The sequence below is a fragment of the Phaethon aethereus genome (assembly GCF_964289735.1).
Source record: "Phaethon aethereus genome assembly, chromosome: 7".
NCBI lineage: Eukaryota > Metazoa > Chordata > Aves > Phaethontiformes > Phaethontidae > Phaethon > Phaethon aethereus.
This window is the reverse complement of record NC_138583.1, coordinates 35,480,863-35,507,526: the sequence shown is the minus strand read 5'-3', so window position 1 is coordinate 35,507,526 and position 26,664 is coordinate 35,480,863. Positions and strand designations below refer to the sequence as shown.

The following is a 26,664-nucleotide window of genomic DNA, read 5'->3' as shown; positions in this document are numbered from 1 at the left end:
CTGTAAGGAATGAGGTTGGTGATGCACATGGTCATTTCCCCTACGGCCACCTGAATTCAATGACAATCATCAAACGCAAATACTGACAGCAGTATCAGCTTTCCAGTAGAGACTCACTCATTCTGTGAGGAGCCTTACTCAAGAGCAGTCCTAAGAAGCCAACATAGAAATTCCGCTTCTGGGAAGCATGTCCGTGCTGGGGGGGGGAAGGCATGCGTATTCCTAGTATCTGCAGGATGCGGGGGCTGACCTTGCTCACAAAGGAAGACATGTTAATGCAGCGAATCTCTCCTTATTTGAAGGTAGGGCTGGGGGACCTCTGCAGAAGAATTTCTTATATATTCTTAAGCTTGTTACAACAGATTGAGAAATTATTGATGTCATTCATAATGGAATCTGGCTACTTGAAGTAGAAAATTACTATTCAGGACTGGTCTGAAGATGTAACCTCATTTATTATGCCAGCAGAGAAGGGTAACCAATTACTTTTTTCCTATTGCTGTTTGTACGTCCTTTCTTAGAGACACTGATCTTTCTCCCAGCAAATAAGCACAGATGACCTCGTATCCAGTAATCTTATAATGTGCATATCTTACTTTTAATATAAACAATCTACAGTGTGCAACATACTCCATTGGCAATGTTTTCTTAACGCTATATTAAAGTGCACAGTAGACATTAAGATCCTAATTCCTTGGTCACTGCTCCCATTAACACTGTTTGCTGATGACTTCTTTGATGTAATAATGATGACTATTAATAGATTAGAATTCTCCAGGCAATTCAGTTCTGGCATTGATTTTGAACAGCGCAAGATTATGCCCTATGTTGGAGATGGATGTTTACCTTGATTTGTGATGAGTTTACACCTGCAAAGGTTCATCCTGAATAATCAAACTGTGAAAAATCAATTCTTCATGACGTTACAACCTTGCAAACCTGGCCACTGCAAACATCACTTACATTAGCAGTGACATATTACTACCTAGGTCTTATTTGTATAAAAAAATGCAATTTATTAATGATACAGTTACAGGAACTGTTTCTTTGAAAAATATTATAAATAAAAATGGGGTCAACCAATACATAAAAGTTGAGTGTGAAAATAAAAAAATTATTTACCATCTTATCTATGAAGACTGAGAGATAAGTGTAAATAGCTTGAAAGGCAGAGAAAATAAATTTCTTCACTTCTGAAAGGCCATTATTCTCTCAAACATATCAAGACACCTTCACTCATGAAGGAGGTAATGAAAAAATATAAGACATAAGAGTCACTGTTATTGTCCCCACAACATGCTTCATTTCAGGTTTCTGATTAAATTCTCTGATTTCTTCAGCTGTATTCAATAGTAATGGCTACAACTCTCTTTCAGCCCATATAATACAAAGAAGAGAAAAAAACCACAAAACCAAAACCACGCACACAAGAAATAAAGGCTCTTGTACAGTACTGTGGTAACATTCACACTGGAAGCTGTACAAATCAAATTGAGATGTTACTACAAAATAATTTCTCCAAATCTTGATTTTTTTCTTTGGAAAAAGGAACCTCTAGACTCAATAAGGATTTCTATTAACAAAAAAAAAAAAAAAATCAATGTCACAATTTACCAAAATTCAACTTTTCAAACTAACTGAAGTAACTAAATTGCAACTACAAAAATAAAATCACATCAGTATTTTGTTTGCTGCTAGTACAGCACTTTTATACAGGTTATTTTTTTTAACTGATTTTACTCCCATGAATCTATCCAATCTAACATGAAATTGTAAGCTTGATTATCTCTACTGTGTTATTCAATTTAATATTTTTTTTATCAAGTTTGTTTTTCAGTCAGTTGATGTGAAATCCACTAGCATCAATTGGGATCTTTCTGCCTGGGATCTATAGCCAACAGGGATCTCCTGAAGTTCAACACAGGGAAGTGCAAAGTCCTGTACTGGGGGATGTAAAGCCAGACTCTTCTCAGCGGTAGCCAGTAAAAGCAGAAGAAACGACAGGCACAAATTGAAGTACAAGAAATTGCATTTAAACATAAGAAACATTTTTGCTGTGAGGGTGGTCAAGCACTGGAACAGGTTTCCCTGTGAGATTGGTTGTGGAATCTCCACATTCAGTTACATGCAAAACAACTGGACACCATCCTGAGGAACATACTCTCACTGACCCTGCTTTGAGCAGCGGGTTGGGACTTGCCAATTTCCAGAAGTACTTTCAATCTAACAATTCTGTGAATCAAACATAAGCTGATACAAACCAGACTAGCAAGTGATTATTCATTTATTCAATCTCAGACACATAATTTCAAGATGCATATGTGGGTACTCATGACAATCATGGGCTCCATCTGCCACTGACTACCAACACAGAATCACAGAATCATTAAGGTTGGAAAGGACCTTCAAGATCATAAAGTCCAACCATCACCCAAACATGCCCTCTAAACCATGTCCTGAAGTGCCACGTCCACATGTTTCTTGAACACTTCCAGAGAGGGCGACTCCACCACCTCCCTGGGCAGCCTGTTCCAATGCTTGACCACCCTCTCGGTTAAGAAATTTTTCCTAATATCCAATCTAAACCTCCCCTGGAGCAACTTGAGGCCATTTCCTCTCGTTCTATCGCTGGTTACTTGGGAGAAGAGACAAACACCCACCTCACCACAACCCCCTTTCAGGTAGTTGTAGAGAGCAACAAGATCTCCCCTCAGCCTCCTCTTCTCCAGACTAAACAACCCCAGTTCCCTCAGCTGCTCCTCATCAGACTTGTGCTCCAGACCCCTCACCAGCTCCGTTGCCCTTCTCTGGACATGCTCCAGCACCTCAACGTCCTTCTTGTAGTGAGGGGCCCAAAACTGAACACAGGATTCGAGGTGCAGCCTCACCAGTGCCGAGTACAGGGGCACAATCACTTCCCTACTCCTGCTGGCCACACTATTGCTGATACAGGCCAGGATGCTGTTGGCCTTCTTGGCTACCTGGGCACACTGCCAGCTCATGTTCAGCCGGCTGTCAACCAGCACCCCCAGGTCCTTTTCCGCCGGGCTGCTCTCCAGCCACTCCTCCCCAAGCCTGTAGCACTGCATGGGGTTGTTGTGGCCGAAGTGCAGGACCCGGCACTTGGCCTTATTAAACCTCATACAGTTGACCTCTGCCCATTGATCCAGCCTGTCCAGATCCCTCTGCAGAGCCCTCCTACCCTCCAGCAGATCAACACTCCCACCCAACTTGGTGTCATCTGCAAACTTACTGAGGGAGCACTCAATTCCCTCATCTAGATCATCAATAAAGATACTGAACAAGACTGGCCCCAGAACCGAGCCCTGGGGAACACGGCTTGTGACCGGCCGCCAGCCGGATTTAACGCCATTCACCACAACTCTCTGGGCTCGGCCATCCAGCCAGTTCCTCACCCAGTGAAGAGTAAACCCGTCCAAGCCACAAGCCTTGGAGAGTGCTGTGGAAGATGCTGCCAAAGGCTTTACTAAAGTCCAGGTAGACAATGTCCACAGTCTTTCCCTCATCCACTAGGCAGGTCACCTGGCCATAGAAGGAGATCAGGTTGGTCAAGCAGGACCTGCCTTTCATGAACCCATGCTGTCTGGGCCTGATCCCTTGGTTGTCCTGCACATGCCCTGTGAGCACTCTCAAGACGAACCACTCCATGATCTTCCCCGGTACGGAGGTCAGGCTGACAGGCCTGTAGTTCCCAGGATCCTCCTTCTGGCCCTTCATGGAGATGGGTGTCACATTGGCAAGCCTCCAGTCTTCTGGGACCTCCCCTGTTAACCAGAACTGCTGATAAATGATGGAGAGTGGCTTGGCAAGCTCCTCCACCAGCTCTCTCAGTACTCTAAGACCACTAAGCAGCACAGGCTCCAAGGAGGTTAAATTAAACTCTCACCAAGCCATTCTTTTTTCCTTCCTCACAAAGGTATCAAAACCAGTTTCATGCAACTTCCTCAAATCTATGACAGCAATCTCTTAGCTGAAAAACACAGCTTAAATACTTCTGCCCAATTCAGAACTAACACATTTAAAAATAGTCACTAAATAAAGCGGAGGCCAAAACTCTGGAAATTGCAATCTGCTTGCAAATGTTTTGAGAAGAATAAGAGCCTAAAAGGAGTTATAGCATGATAAATTATTGGTTTTAGGGGGCATGGTGGTGTTGGATTGATGGTTGGTCTTGATGATCTTCAAGATCTTTTCCAACCTTAATGATTCTGTGAATTAATCACTTCCTCTAAGAAAGCAAACAAGGTCAAGAATTTGGCATTTCATTCTCACAGGATTTTGGTGTTTCTAAATAAAATATGATGCGTTACTATTATTTATTATGTGTTACTATTATTTACATATACTTGCTTGCACATTACTACAGTCACATCAGCATATATCTGACTGTCTAGGAATTTATTTAATTTTTTAAACAACCTATTTTACTGAACAATATTTGAATCAAGTCTGTATTGCTGAGTTGCTACTTTTTTCTAAGAAAGCTTCAGGAGATAATCCATTCAGAAGTCACTGACATGGCCAGCAGATCAGAATACAATACTATGGGTTTTGCTGCTGTTGCAAAGGTATATTTATATCAGAATGGTCTATTGCTTGTTGAAATGAGATATGAAATAGGTCTCTGGACACACCCTTTCTCTGTATGTGATATGGCTTTGGACATTTCTTTAGCAATTTACTAATAAAAAAATAATATTTTCTTATGACTACCCAATAAACAGTCAACAAACGTGAAAGAGAAGGCAGGTTATGACAGCAAGAGCCCTACGCTCTGAGATCAGTATGCTATGCTCCCCTCAACCCTCTGAGCTCACAGCATTCACAACCAGACACAGGAACACAAGACTGTTCTGTGGCTGGATGCAGTACAGTGATATTTCTGACTGCCAGCTCAGCAGTGTCTAGTTCCTTTATTTTGTTTATCTACTTTCTGCTCTGCTAAGTAACATGAACATAAGCAAACGTTTAAAGTCAGAGCTATTCAGGAAGTCGACCCAGTTTTGGCAACAGGTCAAAACCCGCTCATTAAACTATATTAAAATAAACACATAATACTTTTGCAGCACTTTTTTGCTTTCTGTTGGTGGTCTATCCTCATTTATACTGATGAATTCTGGGTCAAAGACACAGTTAAAATGCCACGGGTCAGTTCTTTCTCCCTCTGATTTAGAGCTCTGTACTCAAAATTTGGTATCACCAACTTGGGAGGATGATCTGGATTCATATTCTAAGCCAAAAATCTTCACAGCTTAGGGAGATTAATTTCAGACAGCAAGACTTCTATTTCTATAAATTTGTGCTTCTAAAACATGCTTTCCTTGACAGCTGTTTTTCCTGTCTTTTGCATTATCCCTCAGTTTCCACCTCTTCATTCCCTAAACTGCCCACTAGTCTTCCTTCATCATACACCCGAAGTATGCTCAACTCCTCCTCCACCTCCAGAAATCTACCTGCAGTCCTGGTAAATGGTGCTTTAAATCAATGACCAGTCAGCATACAAATAACCTAATATCCAGTAAAGTAGATAGGTGTTTGTTCTTGGTTAAAGACTCCATCCATTCACTGCAAAACTGTAGCATTTTCCACAAATATCCTCTGAAGGACCACAGATAAAATTATTTTTTGGCACTAGTAATTAAACTATTTATTTGTAACTGACAGTCTCTTTTGTTAAATAAATCAAAAAAGTAAAACTCTACCGGATACTAAGTCCAGCCTCTCAAAGATTTTAGACCCAAGGAATGGAAATCTGCTTCGGTTCATTTGCTCCGCTTGTAAAATCGCTAGGTTTTAAATGCATCCTGAAATGAACTCCCTTGCTTTGCATTATAGAGTGCCTTGCAGGATTTTCAGAAGACTAAAGGATATATTGTGACAGCATCTGTTTTACAGGGCATCTATTTGTCTTCAAACACCTGGTTCTTCATTGCATATTCCACAAGTGATGCTGTCTGACAGGAACCCCATATCTAAGCTTACCTTTACAGAGGCAACTTAGAGCACGTACAACTGCAACACGCACTGACGATCACTCGGTATCGCTTGCCAAGAAATGTATAAACAGGCTTTAAAAGAGAGTATCAGTGGTACTCTGACAGCTTCTAAAGCATCAACTTGGGCCTTGTATCAGCTGGCAGTCGGCTCTCGTTGCACCAGTCCCCACGAATAGTGTAAGAACGAAGAACGACTGTAACTTCTCACCTGCTGCTGCTCAGTCCAGCACACCATGCATCTCTCCCTCCTCCTCCTCTCTAGTTCTACCATGTAATTCTTTCATACATGATCAGGTTTTTTCCAATGTTTTCGATATCTGGAGAGTCCCACAGTGCAGTAGCCTAAAGAATTCTCTCCTGAACTCCTTATTAGCATACTTGGTGAGAAAAACAAGCAAATATGCTACCAATGATATAAATAAGTACAGAAAATGAAGTTATCATGACAGCAAAAAAAACAAATTATGCAAATTATCAGAAGACATGGTAAACTGTAATATTGAACTGTAGCTTACAAGAGGAGAATCATCCTGACATGACGAATTCAGAGCAATTTGAAATGAGGCACCAAGCTCAAAGACATGATCAATCAGGTGGCTCAAGATTAGATCAGAGAGGGGTATTTATCCTACAGTGAACTCATAAACCATATAATAACCAGCCTAATTTTAAGCTGCAGGAAAATCCTACTGTGTAAGGTGCTTAAAAAGTAATGCAAGAAAAAAACTTTTTTAATTTGTCGGGAATCATTTCTATATAGCAATGAACTGATGAACTGTAAATGATACGAGAAGGCTTTTCCATCTTCAGAGTCTATGAATCTGTGTGGATCTGAAAGATAAAGTCTGCTTCCAGACTGAATTCTGCAAGGTTTCCACGTACATGAGTTCCAGGCCAAACCTCCCAAAAACAGATAAGAGGATAGCAAATATTCCCAAACTCCATATGCAAACTCTGAATAATTTTTGCTTATTAAGGGTTCAAGAGTTTAACTGAGCTCTACTGTTCAAAACAGGAAAAAAGAAAAAACAAAACTGCAATATTTGATGAAACTAGTTTTGATTTGTGACATTACCAGAACCATAAAGCAAAAAGAGAATTTGCCCCTTTATTTCTCCCCCTACTTACAGCCACCTGACTGGTGAGATCTCAGCATCACAGCTACCTTCCTGGTCATATTCTTTTCTTCTCCTCTGCCTCTCCATCAGGACCACCACCTCCTCCAGCAGCATAATCGTAGTCTGTCAGCTACAGATCTCCTGCAGTTCATTGTTCTGCTAATAAAACTCTGGATTTGAACATGCATCTTTTGCTGCTTCAATTAATGGAGTAAGAACACAGGGGGGTTTTAAACCAAAGTTAGCATCAGCTGATAAGGCACTAGTGTGGTTCAAACAAGTCACTGTTCTTTGTGAATGGAAGTTCTAACCAACTGTGCTGGGTGACTTGCAGTGCATCTTCTGTCCACCCCAGCATCCTTGTGATAGACACCCGCCAAGGATCTGGAAGACGGTTTACCATCTAACCAGAGAGAGACACAACAAGTAAACTTAACTTTTTATATCTCCCAATCCTGGAAAGTAAAGGGTTAATCTCCTATATAATGCAGGATAATGAAGGAATGGACGTGTTAATAACTTCACGTATTTTAAAACATTTCCCTGTGTTTAGGAAAAGAACTGAATTTTGACTGGTGTGCAACTGAAATCTGGACTTGTCATCAACTCTTAAAGCTATAACGTATGACCGATTTAGGGACAACAGCTACCTCTGGTATCGTCACTGTGTGCACCTTTCCCAGAACTCTTTGGAGGTCCCAGGGCATTCTTCTCCCTTCTTCCTTTGCACTAATGTAAGCTGCAACTCATGAACCCCACTTGCTTTAGAGAAATGTGAGCCCTCATGGAAAATGTGCTCAGTATTTCTGTCACCTTAATTAAACACGTACTCAACCTGTAGACTTCTATTCACAAGTAGAATCAGTCTTCCTAGTGCATGAAAAAACCCCGATCGTTTGTAGGCTGAACATGTTCCCTGAAGAAATTTAGAGTTTTTCTCTAAACAAAAATATTTGCCCAATTATAGCAATGGTAATTTAAAACCGGACTGGAAAGCTGACTTTCTCCCTCAGGGCCCCATGGTAATTGTAAAAATCACAGATTTTGTCACCAAACTAAACTGTCCTCTCTGTCTACATAAATACCAGACAATCAAACACTTGCTGCTTGTGGCCTATAGAAAGAATGGCACCTTGTGAAATCTTCCTTGAACTGGCAAATGCGTAAGTGTACTTCACCAAACACAAGAAAAAGTTTCTTAAGAAGCTCACCACAGAGATGGTTGAATTTCTCCACTCCTACTACGGTCAGCACTTTCAGATGGTATAACTGGATTTTGGAAGTTCAGAAATTCACACTGTTCTCAGGGCCACCTTTGAGAGAGACTTGCTTATTATTTGGATAACAAGCTTGCAAAGTACATCCAGAACAAACCCTGAAGAGTATGTGTGCTTACTCCACATAGGCTTGAGAGGTTAGGATGCTGTGAGGTATCGCCAAGGCAGGCTGCCCGAAGGCTCTCTGCAAGGTAACTCTACAGAAGACACACAGGAAGGACACAGGCAGGAAGAAGAAATGCTGCATTTAAGATTTTCATAAACATCATTCTTTCAATGACATATGGACATAGAGAAGCTGCATGGTATCTCCACAAACAGTAACTTTAAACAGCAGAAAATTGCCAACGGATCATAAAACAATGGAAATACTAAATATGGAAAAAACAGACCTACATTTTGGAAGCGTTTTAGTCAGAATAGCTACCTATAAACCTGGGACTCAGGAGCAAGTCTGAGCTACTGGACCCAGGCAGGAGTCTTGGCTCCCTACCCCAAAACGTTGGTTCCCTCAAACAAGATATGCTGGCAGTTCAACTGGAAAAAGAGGCAAAATATGCTCCAAACAACCCAGAAGGTCCAGGGACTCCTTTAATCCAGTAGACATGCACTAATGGGTGAATTTCAATGGAGTCATTGAATGTTGGGTTGTGCTTGTGTAGATTCTAAACTCAAGCTGCCGTTATAAAAAGTTATCAACAGGAATCACCTAACTTCAATAGTCTTTCCAGAAAAGGACAGTGAAAGACAGAGCTAGGAGACAGCAGCCTTGAATGAAGTATTCCAGCTCAAAGTACATTGTCAGCAGCACTGCAGGTAGAGTTCTGCTCCTTGTCCAAAGAAGGTAGTAACACCACCACTGTCTTCATGTGGGTCAAACTCCTGTTCTGATTTGGTACAAAACGTGTCCGGGCACTCTCCTTCAGGGCACAAGTTGACTCTCAAACTCTAAGACAATTGTTTCAGGCAACTATAGTTTGTATCTATCTGCAAGTCACTCTTTGGCTTTACAAAACAGTTTGTGCTCCGTGTATTTTTATTTGTATTACACGCACTCCTTGGCACATGGAGATGAAAGACGTGGTAATTTAAGCCAAGAAAATCATCTGTGCTCTAATAAGGAGAACACACTCTCCTTCACGGCACAAATTGACTCTCAAACTGGAAGACAGGTAGTTCACAAAATTTTTATTGAGTACGCAAGGTCAGGTCAGGCCATCCAGGGGGTCAGTACTGTCACTCTTGTTATACATCCCTGCACTACATCTTACAGCACAACATTCACAGCACCACAGACTTTCTTGTTAAAGGTCTCATTTGGCATGGATGAGGCTTTAGGTCCTGGTATAACAAAGGTTTTGATTGACAGCCTATCCAAGGAATGCTCTAACAAAAACTGTTTTGAAGATGAAAATGGTTCTTGACTGAAGCTTCCAAGCTCTCTTTATGAGCTGCCTGGCAGCTTTTACTTGTGATTTATTTTCTTCATGTGTTCAAGTGAAGTAGAAAATACCAAACTGTAGTGGGCTACTTGCAACTACCATTCCAAGAGAGGTGCTATAGTTTATGTCAACTCTCATACTCCCCACTTACATTTCCACAGCTATGAAAATAGAAAAAAAAAAACCAACCAAACAGTAACAGAAACAAAAACCCTTTTTTAGTGCTGCTTCACAAATTCCACAACAGAGGAAGGATGACAGAAATCTGAAGAAAGGAACTCCTTCATTTTACCTAGTAGCAGTCATATGCTGAAGGAAAGGAGAAAGGAGCCAAGAAAAACTCTTGGACTGAGTTTATGAAAGGAAAGTTTGCAATTACCTACCTGTAAAGAAGGCAGGAAGGACAGCTTTTTAAAACAGAGATAAGAGAATAACTCCTCCACTCCTATGCAGTGGGAGGTAGAGCAGGTACAGTTCATACATTAGACAAAACAAAATACAGAAAATGTAGAATTATAGCAAAATTTCCAAATATGAATTATTATATCCTCAACATGCTCATTGCTTCATAGGTCCAGGAAGATGGTATAATGTTGCGTGTCCCATAATATTTTTTGCTTTTCACTCTTCAATCTAGTGAGGGATGAAGTAACAGGAAGAAACTGAACTTATCACAACTATAAACTATTCTTGACAAAATAATATTGACAATCCTGCTTTTGTAAGTAATTTTGCTACACGGAAGGAGCAGAGGTTAGCATTGTAAGATTATCAAATTAAAATGGTTTCCTTCTCCATTATAAGACTAATACACGTATGGATTTTAAGGCTTCAAAACACACTCTTGTCAGAGACTTAGATATTATAACGCTGGGCTTCAAACAGCCAAGTTTGAAGCAGCTGCAGAATTGCCTCACTCTAGCATACCCTTACCAACAGATAAAAATTACTGCATATATAATATCTTTTCATTCTTATCACATGGTAATAAAAGGCTTTGTAGTGGGAAATACAGTCAACTCAGCCGCATGCTAATATTATATTAGTCCGTGATGGAGAAAGCTGTCCTCATAATTTTGATCTAAATACAGCGGGCCATCATTCTGCTCCACCTGAATTTTGTGTGAGCTGCAGTAACGTAACTCAGTGCTTACAAAACCAACACCAGTTAAAAGTAAAACCCCAGTATGCATTCTGTGGCTACCCCACTGGCACAGGGACAAAGCACTTTGCCGTGCGACGTGCAGTCTCGCCACGAGAACTAGCGTGTGTGCCAGAGCTGAGCCGAGATGCTACACACAGCGCTTCCAGTCTGCGCAAAAACGAACGCACATTGAGCACCTTCTGCAACTCCCACTTTGCAGCCTCAGAGTAAACTGTGGCGTTTCAGCAAAGTGACCAACTGCAACACTTGCTGAGGGCAAGCCTGGAAATTCCAGTACGTCACTGTATATGTGCACGTATTTTAAGCCGCTGTTGGTTAAGTATTTCATCAATGTACAACAAGAGGATTGCAATTACGTGTGACAACCAGATCTGAAGACAGACTACAAATAGCAATAAATACCATTTGTTCTTAATAGCATACAGTATATTGTCCTACTGTCTCTTTCATGTAATCGAAGCTTATAAACAAAACTTGACACAGCTAAGTTGGTTTATTGTTTAGGACTATAAAGCTTCTAACATCCGCAAACATCCACTACCCCCTTATCTGTTTCTGGGACTCAAACCAGAAAAAGGGAGCAAGATCACCTCAGAAGTTCATTCATCTCATTACCCAACTTGTTTGCAATATGTAAGTCTGCACAGTTAGACAATTTGAAGTTACTACTTTAAAAAAAAAATCAGAAAAACAAATTCCAGAGATATGACTTACTGATACTCAAGGGCAGTTCTCAGAAACAGAACAGCACAAGGTAACAAACAATACTGGCCAACAACAAAAAAGCTCACAGTAATCAAGTTACTTTACAGATGAAAAGGAGTTTTATTAGACACTTGACAAAACACTCTAGAAGTCAGCTCCTCGAGACAGAGAAAAGAACCTTTGTAAACATCCGAGTTAATACAACCAATGAAATCAGACATACAAGTTTTCATAAAGCCACCTAAATATCTGTCAGGATACAGGATAAGCGAGGAGTAACTGCCCAAACCATCAGACCACCTCAAAGACAAGTGGAGCGACAAGTGACTGTGCCGTCCCAGGAGCAGACAAAAAAACCACAGAAATGCCAAACTGCACCAAATTTACCCGTTTGCTGCCCACCTGCTCCTCTAAATAAGATACTATTGATAGACCGATTCTCCTCTGCTTGCCTGAGCTGGGAACAGAGCTACCGTTTACTCCTGCCTGCGCCCAGGCAAAGCAGCCCAGTTGCAGTAGACATCTGAACATGGAAGCATAACACCGCCTCAGAATCAAGGCCTACAGAGACAAGGATCCCTTCTCTAGCCGCAGCCAGCAGTGCACATTCTCAAAAGAATAAGAAAACAGGGAATGAAAGAATCATCCTTCTACGGGCATATTACAATAGCTTCTAGTGCTACAGGGACTTCTTGAAGCTCACGTTGTACCCAGTTCGGTAGGATGAACAGCATCAAAACGTTGCAACGTGATCTCTGTGTATTCTTTTCTACCCCTTCAACCTTCAAGCATGCAACCTCCCATGAAGAAACCTTAATGATAAAAGCAGTTGAACTGTCTTTGGCTTGAACTTGGGTTTAATAGATCTAGTACTCGAAAGATATTAACTAGATCTTGTCAAAACTATGCAGGTCAAACATGCCTTGTCACGTTTCATACTTCGATGGAATATAACAAAATAAATATTTACTATATAGGCAAAGGTTGCATATGGAGGTCTGCGTTAGGGAACAGATACCGCCTCGGAACCACACGGTTTTCTTTAACCTTCAATAGTGCTTCACTCTACTGATAGTCCTGCTATGCCTCTCGGTGAAGTCAGGTGGTTGTCAAGATAAGGAAGGGTCACAAGCTCACAATTTTATTTCCCAAAGATAATTCCTGGGATTGGTGACCTAAAACAGCAGTCCAGGCCCCTCCAGAAAAAATCAGGTTCATGATCTAACAAAGAAAAGAGCAATTACAAAACACAGATAGGACAGCTTTTTACAAACGAGGCACTGCATTTAAATGAACTTACAGGAAGAGTGGATACTTGGAAAGCTTTTTCTGCCTTCAGACACCAGATCTGGATCACCTGTGCAGTGCATTTCAGAGTTCATTACTCCATCTGGAAAGCAGCGGTAAAAGAAATCGGGACGCGGTCTACAAAAAACACCATGGATATTAAAAATATAAAAGCTGTAGTAACAAATAAACCTCAAAGTGATTATTACATTTACTGCTTATTACACACAGAGTTCATTCCCTCCTACCTTAACACAGCAACAGAAATCATAGACTCATTTAGGTTGGAAAAGACCCTTAAGATCACAGAGCCCAACAGTAAACCTAATACTGCCAAGTCCACCACTAAACCACGTCCCTCAATTCAAGGATTCAAGGTCACTTTTTTGCAGGCAGGCTCTCTCAGGGAAGCTTCCAATGCAGCATGCAAGTGGGAGTTGTCTCTGAAAACCAACGTGCAGGGTTACTCTTGCCCAGAGCAACCAATCTCACACGGCACTTCCAGCGACAGAGCAGCAGTGCAGGGAACATGGTGGCGCTGGATTAATGGTTGGACTTGATGATCTTGAAGGTCCTTTCCAACCTTAGTGATTCTGTGACTCTGTAACTCCACAAAGCTGTACCAGTCTTGCCAACACACCTAGCTGAGAACAGGACTACAACTTGGGCTACAAGACTGGCACCAAAACAACCATCAAATTCTAATGCCAGCCTTGATGCTGACTCTCCAACGGCATTGAACAAGCCTCCAAGTTTCTTTTGACCCTGCTCTGAGCTGAATGATAGCACGTAGGTTTGACTGATGTCATACTGATCCTGAGCTAATAAACCATATAGAGAAGCAAGGTGAATAACCACAGATTAAGAGACAAGCTGACAGAGCAACTAGTTGGCTTGGAGTGCAGGCAAAACGAGCTCGTGTCTGCCTGAAGAAGATGGTGCAGACATGCTTAATTATATTTCAAAAGAACACTTAAAATAAAAGTGCCAAGTATCATTATTGTCAGGGAATCAGTACTGCCGCAGAGAGGGTTCATCAGAAACCAGGCACAAATACTGCTTCCTCAATGCTGCAAAACAGGTGAACAACAAACGCAGCACTGGGCTCCATTAAATAGTGGATTAATTCAAGTCAAATACATATTTTTCAGCTGAAATTATTCAAAATTTTGATAAAGAGCCAAATAGTACCTAAAAAAGTTATCTTCCAGAGAGTTTTGTTTGCTAGTATTTTTCTGAGCCCTTCATTCATATTTATGCTTCCCTTAAAAAATGGCCTACCTAGGAGTCCACTTACTGCTTAGCTCCAAGGCTTGTTCTGCCATGGATCTTGATGTGACCTGGAAACACCACATTCAGTAATATGCTTCACTCAAAATGCAGGCACTGGGTTATATGGAGACTCAATTGATTCCTATTTAATCAGACCAGCGGCACTGGCATCTGGACTCCCACATGCTGCGATTCTTCCCTCCTGTGTTGCCAATTTAATGAACTGATTTCAGCTCACACCTTTCCTTTCAAAATCCTCGTTTGTCTGGGTCTGCCAACCAGTCAAACAAACAACAACACATAAGGGCACAGATTCCTACCACATTTGGATGTCACATAATCAAGTTGTACAACACCTGCACCAGGGAAAGCACAGCTTCACGGGGGCTCATTCTAATTCAACATGCTTTGGAGCAGCAGCTATCTTTTTATTAAGATGGATTGTATTTGTCAATCTGTCTTCATTTCTCTTCACAGTTAAAGCTATAATTTATAAGATGACAAGACTTACCTTCCCACTATTAATTTAATAGTATTTGTGCAGACGCCATTCAGAGCTAGAGCCAAGGAAACAGCTACAAAACAGAATGAACAAACAGAACAATAATAATCTAAATACCAAGCTATAAATTGCAGCATTACAGCATTTGATTTACAGACTGAAACCTTTACTGGGCTGAAAACTGAATAATCTTTGCAGCCTACTGTTTTTGTTATTACCCAGGCTAAGGACAGACCCCAGAGCATCATAATAATCACATGACTGACTTTGTTCTGCTTTTACTCTTGAGAAATGTTATTTCCTTGCGCAAAGACAGTTTTCCTATCATGTCATTTGCACAGGCATAAATCATCACATGGAAACAATTAGTAGAGAATCAAGTACTGTGTGTATCAGTTTTACAATTTACTAGATATAAATCTTATTCTCTTTGGGTCAAGGAGAATTCCTGTATAGACCTATATGTAAGATACATACACAGGCGCGTGTGTTTATGTATGTGTGTATATATATGCATGACAAGTAAACAGTACACTTTCAGGCTAAAGAATTGCCTTTTTGCTAAAACTAGAATTGGATGATTTTTTTTTTTTCTTTCAAAAGGATGTGGATGTTTTGACTAAAAATCTTGGCATTTTCCCCTCACATTTGCTCCCAGGATTAACTAATTTTCCTAATAAAGTTGGAGTAATAAACAGGAGCTGTCATACTAGGCGTGACTGAATCATCTTTTTTATTTGTACTTGCATGCTGAGTCCCTAGGCTTTCTGAAGAACCTCATCTAAAGCCTGTGGAGATCTCTGCCTTGGTTTCAGTGGCACTTGGATCCAGTTCATACACTCTTTTTAGATTAAAACCGATGTAATGTTGTAGTCCCTGTGACAACACAAGAGCCACTGAATTTTATTTCCCGTCAGAAAAAAAACTATCAGGCAAATCTCTGATTTCCAGCAGAACAGTTACAGCAATATAACTTTTGATTATGACAGCTATTTTCTCATTGGATTGCTGCCCCAGATGCTACACTTCAGCAGCACTCATCCTGTCTCCACAAAAATCTTTGCCTGAGGATACTATAGATGATAAAAATGTGTGTGTTTTAAGATCTATTTTTCCTTTTAAAAATAAAGGAGGTCCTCCATCAAAGCAAAAACAAGCGTTTTCTCAACAATAGCTATAGCTGCCAGCAAAAATAAAAGAACAAGTCAATCCTAGAGACATAAATATTGTTCAAAAGTGTCTTCTACTTTCAACATCGATGTTCACAGTGACTACATCTCATGCTCTCTTTTTCCTCTCAATTTTGTTTTCTCTCAGTTATTTATGGTTATTGCATGTTGAAGTGAAATTTTCCACAAACACATACGACCAGCAGTGTCACAGCACTACGTTCTCCTTTTAAAAAATGGGAGATGTAGAGATATCTGCTAAGACATGTGGTAAAGCTTACTCTTTTCATTGAGCTTTGTCTTGATTATTCTTTGCATACCTGACTGAACCACGCTTTCACTGTTGCATATTCCCCACAATGGCAATGCAAGTATCAAATGACAGTGTGAATGTAAGCTGATAAACAAATGGCATTTGCTCCCATTTTGTTCCCTTCAGGAAAGATTCATACTGCCCACCAGAAGTCATATAATCTAGTCTTCAGAGAGCTGTAGGCACTTCCAGGGGAAGGAATAAGTGCACCTACACCAGAAAGCTAACTAACTACACCTTACCCTAGATGCACGGAATCACCTTCTTTATACTAATGGCTATATGAAGGGCAAAGCATTTTCACATCCTTTTAACCTTTGATCCCTTCTATGTACGATGCCTAAAGAAATTCACCTTTTCGAGATGAATCATGATCATTTATTATGAACATTATATGCCAGATCTCAGCAAATCAGCAGAGCTCCTCCACAGTTAATGAATCTTCACATCAGCTTCCCATCACCAGACACATTAACATACTGAATTTTATTAATGTACAGTACACTTGAGCATAAATAAGCCACAAGAAGTTCCACACTTACGGCACATACTGAACAGGGATACCCTGCCGTACAGAACATCAAGGCTGGGGTTTCCTTAAAGTCTGGGTAGCAAGGAGAATACTGGGGAAGCTGGCAAGTTTTCTCCTCCACATTACAGGGGGAATCATAAAAGAAGGCAGAACAGCAGAAAAAATGAATGTCTCTTTAGAACAAAAAGGTGAGAAAAGTGATGGAGAAACTAATCCAAAGCTCCTTTCCCTCTTAAACAACAGAAAGTGAAACTCAGAGCTGTGAGTGTATGCATTTTATGAATCAGAGATATTTCAACTGAATGGACTTGTCGGTTAGGTATCACCATAAGGCATTTCAGAACTTACTACAAATGACTGGCAGCAGCCAAAACAAAACCAGGATCTTTTCTCACTTGTATTAGAGCAACTGGAGAAACAACAAGCTATGGGAACCCAGCCTCATCTAAGAAAAAAAATTTCAAAGGCAGATATATAGTGCCATTTACATCCTATCTAGCTAATGCAAGGCTGAGTATTGATTTAACCTTACAATCTAAGGGCCAATAAATTAAAGTTTAAATTAGGCAGTAAAACAGAATTTCAGAATTAGGCATATTTCAAACATACTGCCAACAAAAACATTTGCAGTTCTTAGTACCTCAAAGTACACTTTGCCAGTGCAAGTGCTTTAGTCAGTTTTGGTCTCTGGCAGTATCTGTGTAAAAAGGATCTGGGCATATATCACTAAAAGATTTCAAAAGATAGGTGCAGCCAGAATTAGCTGGAACAGTTTAAGACTTACCATCCCCGTTGTCTACCTGCTCCTCTGCTCAAAGTTGCTGCCTACAGCTGTAATTAGACCTCACCCATAACACAGTCATAGCAGTTCACAGGCTGGGATTAAGTGCACATCTAACTCCACTAGCAGTTTAAGACGAAACATCAGCTCGTGATTAGGAAAACTGAGCCACGAACACGGATTTTGCAATGGGAAACAGTAAACTCCAGGAGAAGGTCAGAGAAAACAAGAGCGGAGTAATTTCCTACACTAAGCATCTGAGTCTCGCAGGACTTTCCAGTCAAACCCTTAATTTAGAATAGCTGCAAGTATAAATAAGAGGTAAGTAATAGACTGGCTGTGACAGAAAAATATACATCTGAACACTCTTGTCTTTGCTGATCAAATTCTGGCCCTTGCTAGCTAGATTATGGAATTAAGGCACAGAATTTGGACAGTTAGAAACACGCATAAAAACAAAGGCTTTTGTGAGATGGCTTGCAACTATAACTGCACTGAAAACTACTGTAATAGAGACATTTTCTTCAAGGGTTAGACTACAATTGGAATCAATCTCTGAGAGCTATCATACATTTTCCATCTTGAAGTATGACATACGTTACCTAAGAAAGCCTCTTTAATTTCAGTCTTGTCTGTTCGCCGGATTATTTTCACCACAAAAATGACTGCTAGTGGTGTAAGGAATGAAATTGCCTGTAAGAGATAACAAATATCATGTGTGAGAGCATCAATCCCTTTCAGTCCGACTAATTAATAATTACTTCCAGCTACCTCCATTTAAACTGGAAGGCTGGATGATCTTTATCAAACTCCTGACCTTAAGCAAAGTGGGATGATTTGTCTTTGCAACTACAGGGCAACGAATACATTAAAATTGCAATATAACTGTGGGTTGTAATTGATTCGTAATTGCCTGGAGCTGCACTTAAAATGTCAGCTTCATAAACGAAACAGTAACAATAAGGTCCACAAAATTCATACACTGATCCATATAGATCTCGTACATTTTTTTCCACACTAAGCATTGCTCCAGAAGACAGCCCATGCAGGCTGTGCTCTCAGTAAAACCCTACTCAAGGTAAGACTCCAGCACCAACTTCCTGACATTTCAAAATGCTCTTTATTTTACTTTATGTCTTCTTTTTAACTGTCATTCTTGAACACACGGAGAAGATCATGTCTTTATGATTCTTTCCTTTACGACTGTTTGGGTGTGGAGCGAATTGCTTGATTTTGTTCAAAAACAGAAAACCAACAGTTGAACATCTACAAGTATACTCATTGGTTAAGCAGAACCATATTCTTCCGCTGTCAGCACTGGAGGACAGGATTCCTCCTACAAGGAACCTGAAAATGGCATCTGCACGTCAATGCACACACTTGATTTCCACAAAAAACATCTCCATTATCATAGAGCAACCTGGACTATGGTTGATGATTCACCGTAAATGTGCCAGTTATCTGCAAAGCTCTCTACTTCGTGCAGTGTCTGTATACTACAGTCTGTCCTCCCAGAGCAGGTATTTACTGTCTTTCTCCAGGAAGATACATCAGTTTTTCCCAAGCACAATACCGGGGAGTTCTTCATTGGCAGCTTGCCACGGGAACTATGATTTTTGTTCCCAACTGGTCCTTCCAGCATCTCTTCTGTCTCAGACCTTATTTGCAGAGGTAAAAGGCAACTGGCAGGCAAGACAGTCCATTTGTGATTCTTGTTGGTTCCGTTCCAAGCTAACAAATTCCCTTCTGGAATCTACAACCCTCTTCACAATCACATTTGTTCAAAAACAAATCAAGGTCTTTCAAAAGCATTTATTCTCTTGAAGAAAACTGAAAATTACAGTTTTTTTAAACAAGGTGAAAATTAAGCTGTATATGGCACAAGGGGCACCAGGGTTTAAGATTATGCTTTCTTTACCGAGGCTGAAGAGTACCTTACTTCTTAAACAGCCCCATGGAAATAAAAAAAAAACCAGTCAGGACAGACCTGTTATGACAAAAGATGTGTGACTCTTCTTGTTATATTACAGCTTAATCACAGTCCTCATTTTAGGCTTTTAGAATATCTGAGTAGGGAACAACATGAAAATGCACTATATTTGTTATTTTGGTAGTGCATCTTGGACCAGACTCCCCTCACCTGCACCTGCAAAATATTTATTTTATATATACATATATATAAAAAAATAAAATAAATAAAAATATATATTTATTTAATATTTAGATATTTATTATCTAACTCGGTGAGCCATGCAGATTAAAACACAGCCTGGAGTCTTCTCCCCTTTTTTACATTTAGAAAGGCGGCACCAGGTTTTGTGCAGAGAGATGCACCATTTCCACTTAAAACTCCCTTCTCTCTACAGTGTGTGCGAGATTCAAGTTTGGATGCCAGTGCCATGTTACTGCTCCAGGAATGTTCACTTCTCATTATCCTCACCAATAGTTTAATTCTGCTTTGGGAGACAAAGAGTGAAATTAAAAAAGATTAAAGCAAAACCTAGAATTATTAGTTTTGTTCTAAAAAGTAAGGATCACTAGTAGGAAAGAAAAGAAGAAAGATATCTGCATTCCATTGTTGAAGAACATGTAGAAATATAGCCAGGCTGACAGGCTTATAGTGGTGGTTTAATGGAGTTAGAAATCTTTTGAACAAGCAGGAGCAGCAGAAAATATCAACAAAGAATAGAATTCAAGTGGCAGTTTGTTCCAAACCACTTCACAATCAATCTTCAGAAATCTGGTAAAACTGCAGATTTCCTCATATTTCACAAGCATATGGATTTTTGAGAGAGATGAAGAACTATTCAGGTTTGCAGTACATTGCCGTTCCTTACACAAAAGCATTAGCTGGAAAGTGTTTTTTTTTGCTGCAGCAAAACGCACATGTAAAGAAAACTTGGCTTGCTAAAGACTCCCTTTTCTTTATTTTGCAAAAAAATTCTGTATGGCTCATCTCCATAACAGATTTGGCAACAACCTAATGAGCGATACTCTCATCAGATGCATCTCAGTAATGTTTTCTCTTCCAGCAGCGAAATATTCCAATACTGCCTTGCTTTTGTGAAACATGGACAAAATCTCTCTCATTCATTATTCATCTTGGCAAGCCAGAGATACGCTAAAGTTACAGGGACTCCCACATACTTCCATGTGTTCAAGAGAAGTTGACAGTACCTTACACTTCCCAAGACAAGGAATATCCACTGGTAAAGAGACAAAACAAGGCGCAGGTCTCCCCAGTCCTTGTGGCTTGCTTGCTACCCATGCAGAAGTCAGCTTTGTCTAATTTGGATCTGGGTTTGGAGTGTTCTTAACATTTCTCTTGAATTCAAATCTCTCAGCATATAAATTAATCCAGCAGTTCACAAAATCTTAGAGATTGCTTTGTGTTAAGCCATAGCCATACATTTCAAGATCAGAGTACAACACTAGTGGCAAGAAATTCTTTACATAATGAAAGTTTGTGATCAATGGAGTTAGATTTTTCTCCAACAGGATTGTCAATGAAAGAAATAAGAAAAAAACATTTATAAATTATCTACATTTCTTAATTTAAGAAGCTGTTCACTGAGTTACTGAGATGTCAATGGTCTGAGCCAGAAAGAGAACACAAACCATACCAACGTTACTGACTCAGAGCTGCCTGGAAGTTCCACCTGGCATGAAGTATACCAAAAGCTGGCTCTATGGGAAGTGGTTAACAGGGAAATGTACTACTTATACGCTAGAATTGTGCTTCCCAGTGGCTACTGCCTGGAGAACAGATGGACTAATGATTATCCCAACTGGTTCCAAAACCAGTTTCACCAGTGCGGCAAAACCCTATACAACGATTCACTATTGGATCTTGAACTCTCCAGTTATAAACACAAATCAGAGAAACCACGTAGCAAGATAATGCTCAGCGTAACGAAAAACGACAGAATTAAACTCAAGAGTCTTTCCTAGCACAACAATTTAATGCTTGGATTTGTGGGTTTTTTGTTGTTGTTGTTTTTTCTACACATCTGTCTCCCATTTCAAGAAAAACATGTATTTTTCAGCCATCCAGGCTGAAAAAGTCTTTAATACTTAAGTTTATTCTTGATACAACATAAACAGTATGTTGGTGAATTTAAAACCAGGCCTTCAGCCTATGTCTTAGAAGGCTGGGATATATTGTCACCTCATAAATAGGAAGCACCTTCAAGTTGTTCCCTACCTAATGAACAAGCTTCCGTAGCTGAAGGCCTGAGCATTCAAAAAAACCAACATTGAAGACAAATTGCATACCTGATTTGCATTCATTCTGAATTCAAGCCTTAATCTGAAAAGTACAACCCTGGCTTCACTGAAGACACAGGAAAAGATGCTTTAACATAGGGGTACTCGGATTTGACCTCATCTGCCATGCCCATTCCTGCAAAATCTCCACTTTGACTCATAAAGCTTTTCCAAAGACTGACCTACTTGTTTTAATAGCCTGAACTCTACCCATAATTTCTTAGCAATTCTTGTAGTGGTTTACCTTACTGCACTCTTATAGTTATATATGTAGATTATTACAATTGTTAATCATTGCTAATGAAGGTTATCAAAACCATGAATTTTGATAACCAGACAAACCATAAAAATCAGACAGCCAGTCTGCATATCAACACGAGCTGTGCTGGGGAGAGCCAGAAGAATGGTGACAGCAAAGCAGTTCTATGGTGTATTTAGTACATTTGGCGGCAGAAGCTAAAACAAAGGTTTTGTCTGCGGGGGGGGGGGGGGGGGGGGGGGGAAGAAGGGATTTGGAGGCAAATAACTCCTTGCCTACCATGCTTAAAACGAATCAGATTTCAAAATTTAAGCACTTAGTAAGAGCATAGCAAGGTTTTGTCTGGTCACCCAACCACCTAATTCAAAAAGCTTCTCTAATAATTTATCTAGCGTCCCTCTAAGTTAACACTAGCTTAAACCTTGAACTGTAAAATCAACTTTCATAAATTCAGTCACCTGGTAATGCTGATTTTTAGAAACGCCACACGATTTCCTATGTTTTGCCATTTTGGACACCCCTGGTTTAGAAAACAATTGTCATTAGAATTAAAGGAACATCCTATACTTCTGATAGATTTCCTACTGCTTATCAAATGAAAGTGTACTTAATTTACAGCCATCAAGTGACCAATAAACCTTCAGTACTTACAAACATAAGACGTGTAGGTATGTTGTCTGATTGCACCAAAGGATTTTTATACAGCCAGATCTCTTCTGGCTGGATAACACGCTGGAACGGATCCAAAAATTCTGTAAAACTGAAAATAACAGTTAAAAATACATTTTTTTCACAATTTGAAATGATGCCCAAAAAACCTAGAAAAGTCCTGCTGATCTAAAACTTGCCGCAAAGTTAAGTATGGTATAGCATGCATGAATTATCCTTATAATTGCTACCCTACCTCACTGCTTTTTAGTAATACAATCTTCACAAATATACCGTCAGGAAAATTACGTTTTAAAGTCTATATGCTACAAATTTTATCAAAGTTCCATAAACTTTACTGTGGAGAATAAATTGTCATTTTATTTTTTGTGGGAAAAGTGTGCAAAGAATATTGTGAGATTAGAAAAATCACGTAGCAAATGTTTTACACTGAAGAAACTACTCACCAGATATTGAATATACAATGTGTCTTTCAAATGTCAAGATCCAGACTTCAAAGTATGACAGTTGTATTTGCAGCATCACAAAGCAGGGAGAAAGCAGCCTAGACAATTCCTTCTACTGACAGAAAAGAACAGATAGCTTCGGAGAGTATCTCCAAAAGACACTCCTAAAAAAGGATGGGCTCACAGAAACACATTTTTCCCTCTTTCCAGATTGCCAGTATATGGATTTGACTGTCAAGCTTCAGAAGAATCTAGCTCTACCAGAAATGCCTCATTCTACCAAAACTGTTTTAATTTCATTCTCATGTCATTTAGCTCTCAAAAAACAAACAAAAAAATAAAACAACCAAGCAGACAACCAACCAAAAATACCCCACAATTTTGTTATTTTGAAATGAAGTGTTGAGGTTACACTGTTATACAGAAAGTAAATTATTTGTGCGGGTATCTTTTGTCCGGCACTGAAAGAAGAGACAGGAATTGTGATCTTCAATGGCAGTAAGAAGTTTCAGAAGCTTTTTAGGACTACCTAAATTGTCTCTCTTCATTTAAACCATACTGCTTTTTCCTTCACTCTCCTGTAACTCTTCTCAGCTTTGAAGTCATATCAGACGCCGTGGGAAGTTTCACCTTTACTTTACGTTACTCATTTCAGGGCTAGTTTACTAGGATTGAAAGTAAAAAAAAAGAAAAAAGAAAAAAAAGAAAGTCTTCTCTCCCTGCTGAGAGAAGACACAGGGACCATTTTTCTGCAGATTGGTCTTACCTAATAAACCCATGGAGCCAGAAAACAGAGGTGTAATCGCCCAAAGCCTTTTTTACTCTAAATTTCCCAAAGCCAAGGGCTTTAAACCCCTCCGAAACCAGGTTTTATACAAGTAACAACTAAAACAATTGACTTTACGTAAAGAGAAAAAGGTCAAAGCAATTTGTAAAGCAGAGTAAAATTAACACACACATATGCAACTCCACGTTGTGAAGTCCCCAAATCCAACCAGGTCAGCGATTTCTTAAACAGCAGCAAGCCTTACCCAGTCTTCTGGGTCTTAGGAAATTCTTCTTTTTATCCCTTCTGAGGATTTAGCAGCTGTTCTTCATTTTCTCAGCATTAGCTACAGCCCCTGTAGCCCTCACACACACTACTACTGACCCTCTTTACCTGAGCACACTCAGAGTCCCACTAAACAGAAGGTACAAAATCCTCTGTCTACTCCAAAGAGCCCAACTGACCTCTTCATCGTAAAGGAAAACAACAAAATCTGAGGACGAATCAAGTCAAACACAGTCTTGTCACTTGTACCTATAGTTACATATCCCTTACTGACTTACATGGACAACCAGATTCTCATGGAAACTTAAGGAGTCTGGTATTGCAAGGAGAGTATTTGCTATCATACTCAGCTGCTTCAAACCCAGAGTCTGACCCTGCTCTCCAAGGAAGGTGCAAGGTGGATTTCCAAAGCATCAAAACAATTTGTTACAGTGTTTTCAAAATGAAAACTTAAAGATGGAAGTTTAAAAAACAATGGCTTGTGCAAGACATGAAAGAGCAAAACATTTCTACAGAAGACCATTTCCAGGAAATAAAACACCCCACATATGAAAAATTCATTTTACAACTTTACTCTTCAACTAGAAAAAGAAAGTTTGATTTCTAGACAACACAAGCAACTCTGTTTCCAAATTTCAGCTGAGAGTCCTAAAGTACATTATCTTTATTCTGAGTCGTCAAAGATATTGATGGCAGCTAGAAGCAATTGGCTGCTGGTTGAAAGGGTCCAGTTGCCAAGTAAAGTCACGGGCCTGGGTATAACATCCTAGACGTGTCACCTGGGAGAGCTGAATAGCAAAGTTCACAGCTATACTGTCCAGGACTTAACATTTGTTATGAAGATGTATACAGGATCCACAGTCAGGACACACTTCACTGCCGTCATCTAAATATAAATAAATAGATAAGCACATACACGTCTGGGCATACGAGACGTTGAAGCAGCCCGTTGAGTTACAATGACTACATCTTTCAGCCAGTCACATCTTTTCTGAAATACTCCCTCAGGTATCTGCTGGTCTGACTGTTTTGAGGCAGTTCTCGAAGCACTGGGACTGATGGATTCACCAAGGAATGCCTCGAAGCGGAGGCACGTTCTTTGACATATCTAGGCCTTGAGGCATTCCTATTAACTGCAAAAAGCAAAACAAAAACATTTATGCTTCAAGGTGATCACAGTACAACCGTGCACCAGTGCACTTTTGGAAAATGTGTCACATTAGACCAGAGATTTAATTAATTTGACATTAAGACATTTGACATTATGAGCAAATGCCGAAAGATTTAAAGGTTTGGGGCTCTTCTTGTTCTTCTGTTTCCTGTCTCCTTGCAATGTAAGAAAACAAAGACTGAAGTATAGTTGTTCAAAACTGAGAAATTAAAGAAAAATCAAATTAATGATTCTCACACGAATCATACTATGACACTGCAAATACATGCTAAGTCATAAGATGCAATTTCTTTAAGAGCAAAATAACATATGTGCTGAAGAGATGAAACTATGATACATAACAGAAATAGTATCTGATTCCAATTGAGGACTGATTTCTGATTAGTATATACTATCTTTGTACTCTTCTAAAGAAAGATTCATTTCAACAAATCTATCAATGACAGTAATAATTATTATGATAATTATTTAATAACAGCAGTTCTGTATCCACTTGTCGTGGTTTAGCCCCAGCCGGCAACTCAGCCCCACGCAGCCGCTCGCTCACTCCCCCACGGTGGGACGGGGGAGAGAATCGAAAGAGTAAAAGTGAGGAAACTCATGGTTTGAGATAAAGACAGTTTAATAAGTAAAGCAAAATCCGCGCACGCAAGCAAAGCAAAACAAGGAATTCATTCACTACTCCCCATGGGCAGGCAGGTGCTCAGCCACCTCCAGGGAAGCAGGGCTCCGTCACGCGTAATGGTTTCTTGGGAAGACAGACGCCACCACTCCCAACGTCCCTCCACCCCTTCCTTCTTCTTCGTCCCAGCTTTATATACCGAGCATGACGTTATATGGTATGGAATATCTCTTTGGCCAGCCCGGGTCAGCTGTCCCGGCCGTGCCCCCTCCCAGCTCCCCGCGCACCCCCAGCCTGCTCGCTGCAGGCCAGCATGAGAAGCTGGACTGTCCTTGACTACTTAGCAACAACTCAAAACATCAGCACCTTATCAACATTTTTTCATCCCAAATCCAAAACATAGCCTCACGCTAGCTTCTATGAAGAAAATTAACTCTACCCTGGTTGAAACCAGGACAACTACACGTTAAATTTATGTATCCGTTTTTTCCTCTGACTTGTGTTCTGAATGTCTTGCAGGAACAGTGTTCAAATATGCTGAAACATAATGAAAAAAAAAAAACTTGCTGAAACCAGGTAAAATAATTTCAAAATCACTAC

At 40.0% G+C, this 26,664-nt stretch overlaps 1 protein-coding gene across 1 annotated transcript in view; it reads right to left on the bottom strand.

Moving 5' to 3' along the window:
• Window positions 1-26,664, bottom strand: part of PLPP4 (phospholipid phosphatase 4) — a 64,680-nt gene that overhangs the window by 21,349 nt on the left and 16,667 nt on the right. Inside the window, exons 2-5 of the mRNA XM_082002340.1 lie at window positions 22,757-22,865; window positions 18,183-18,273; window positions 14,795-14,858; window positions 13,025-13,149 (exon numbers count right to left, since the gene is read on the bottom strand). Coding sequence (XP_081858466.1) covers window positions 13,025-13,149; window positions 14,795-14,858; window positions 18,183-18,273; window positions 22,757-22,865 — 389 coding nt within the window. The remainder of the gene's footprint in view (window positions 1-13,024; window positions 13,150-14,794; window positions 14,859-18,182; window positions 18,274-22,756; window positions 22,866-26,664) is intronic.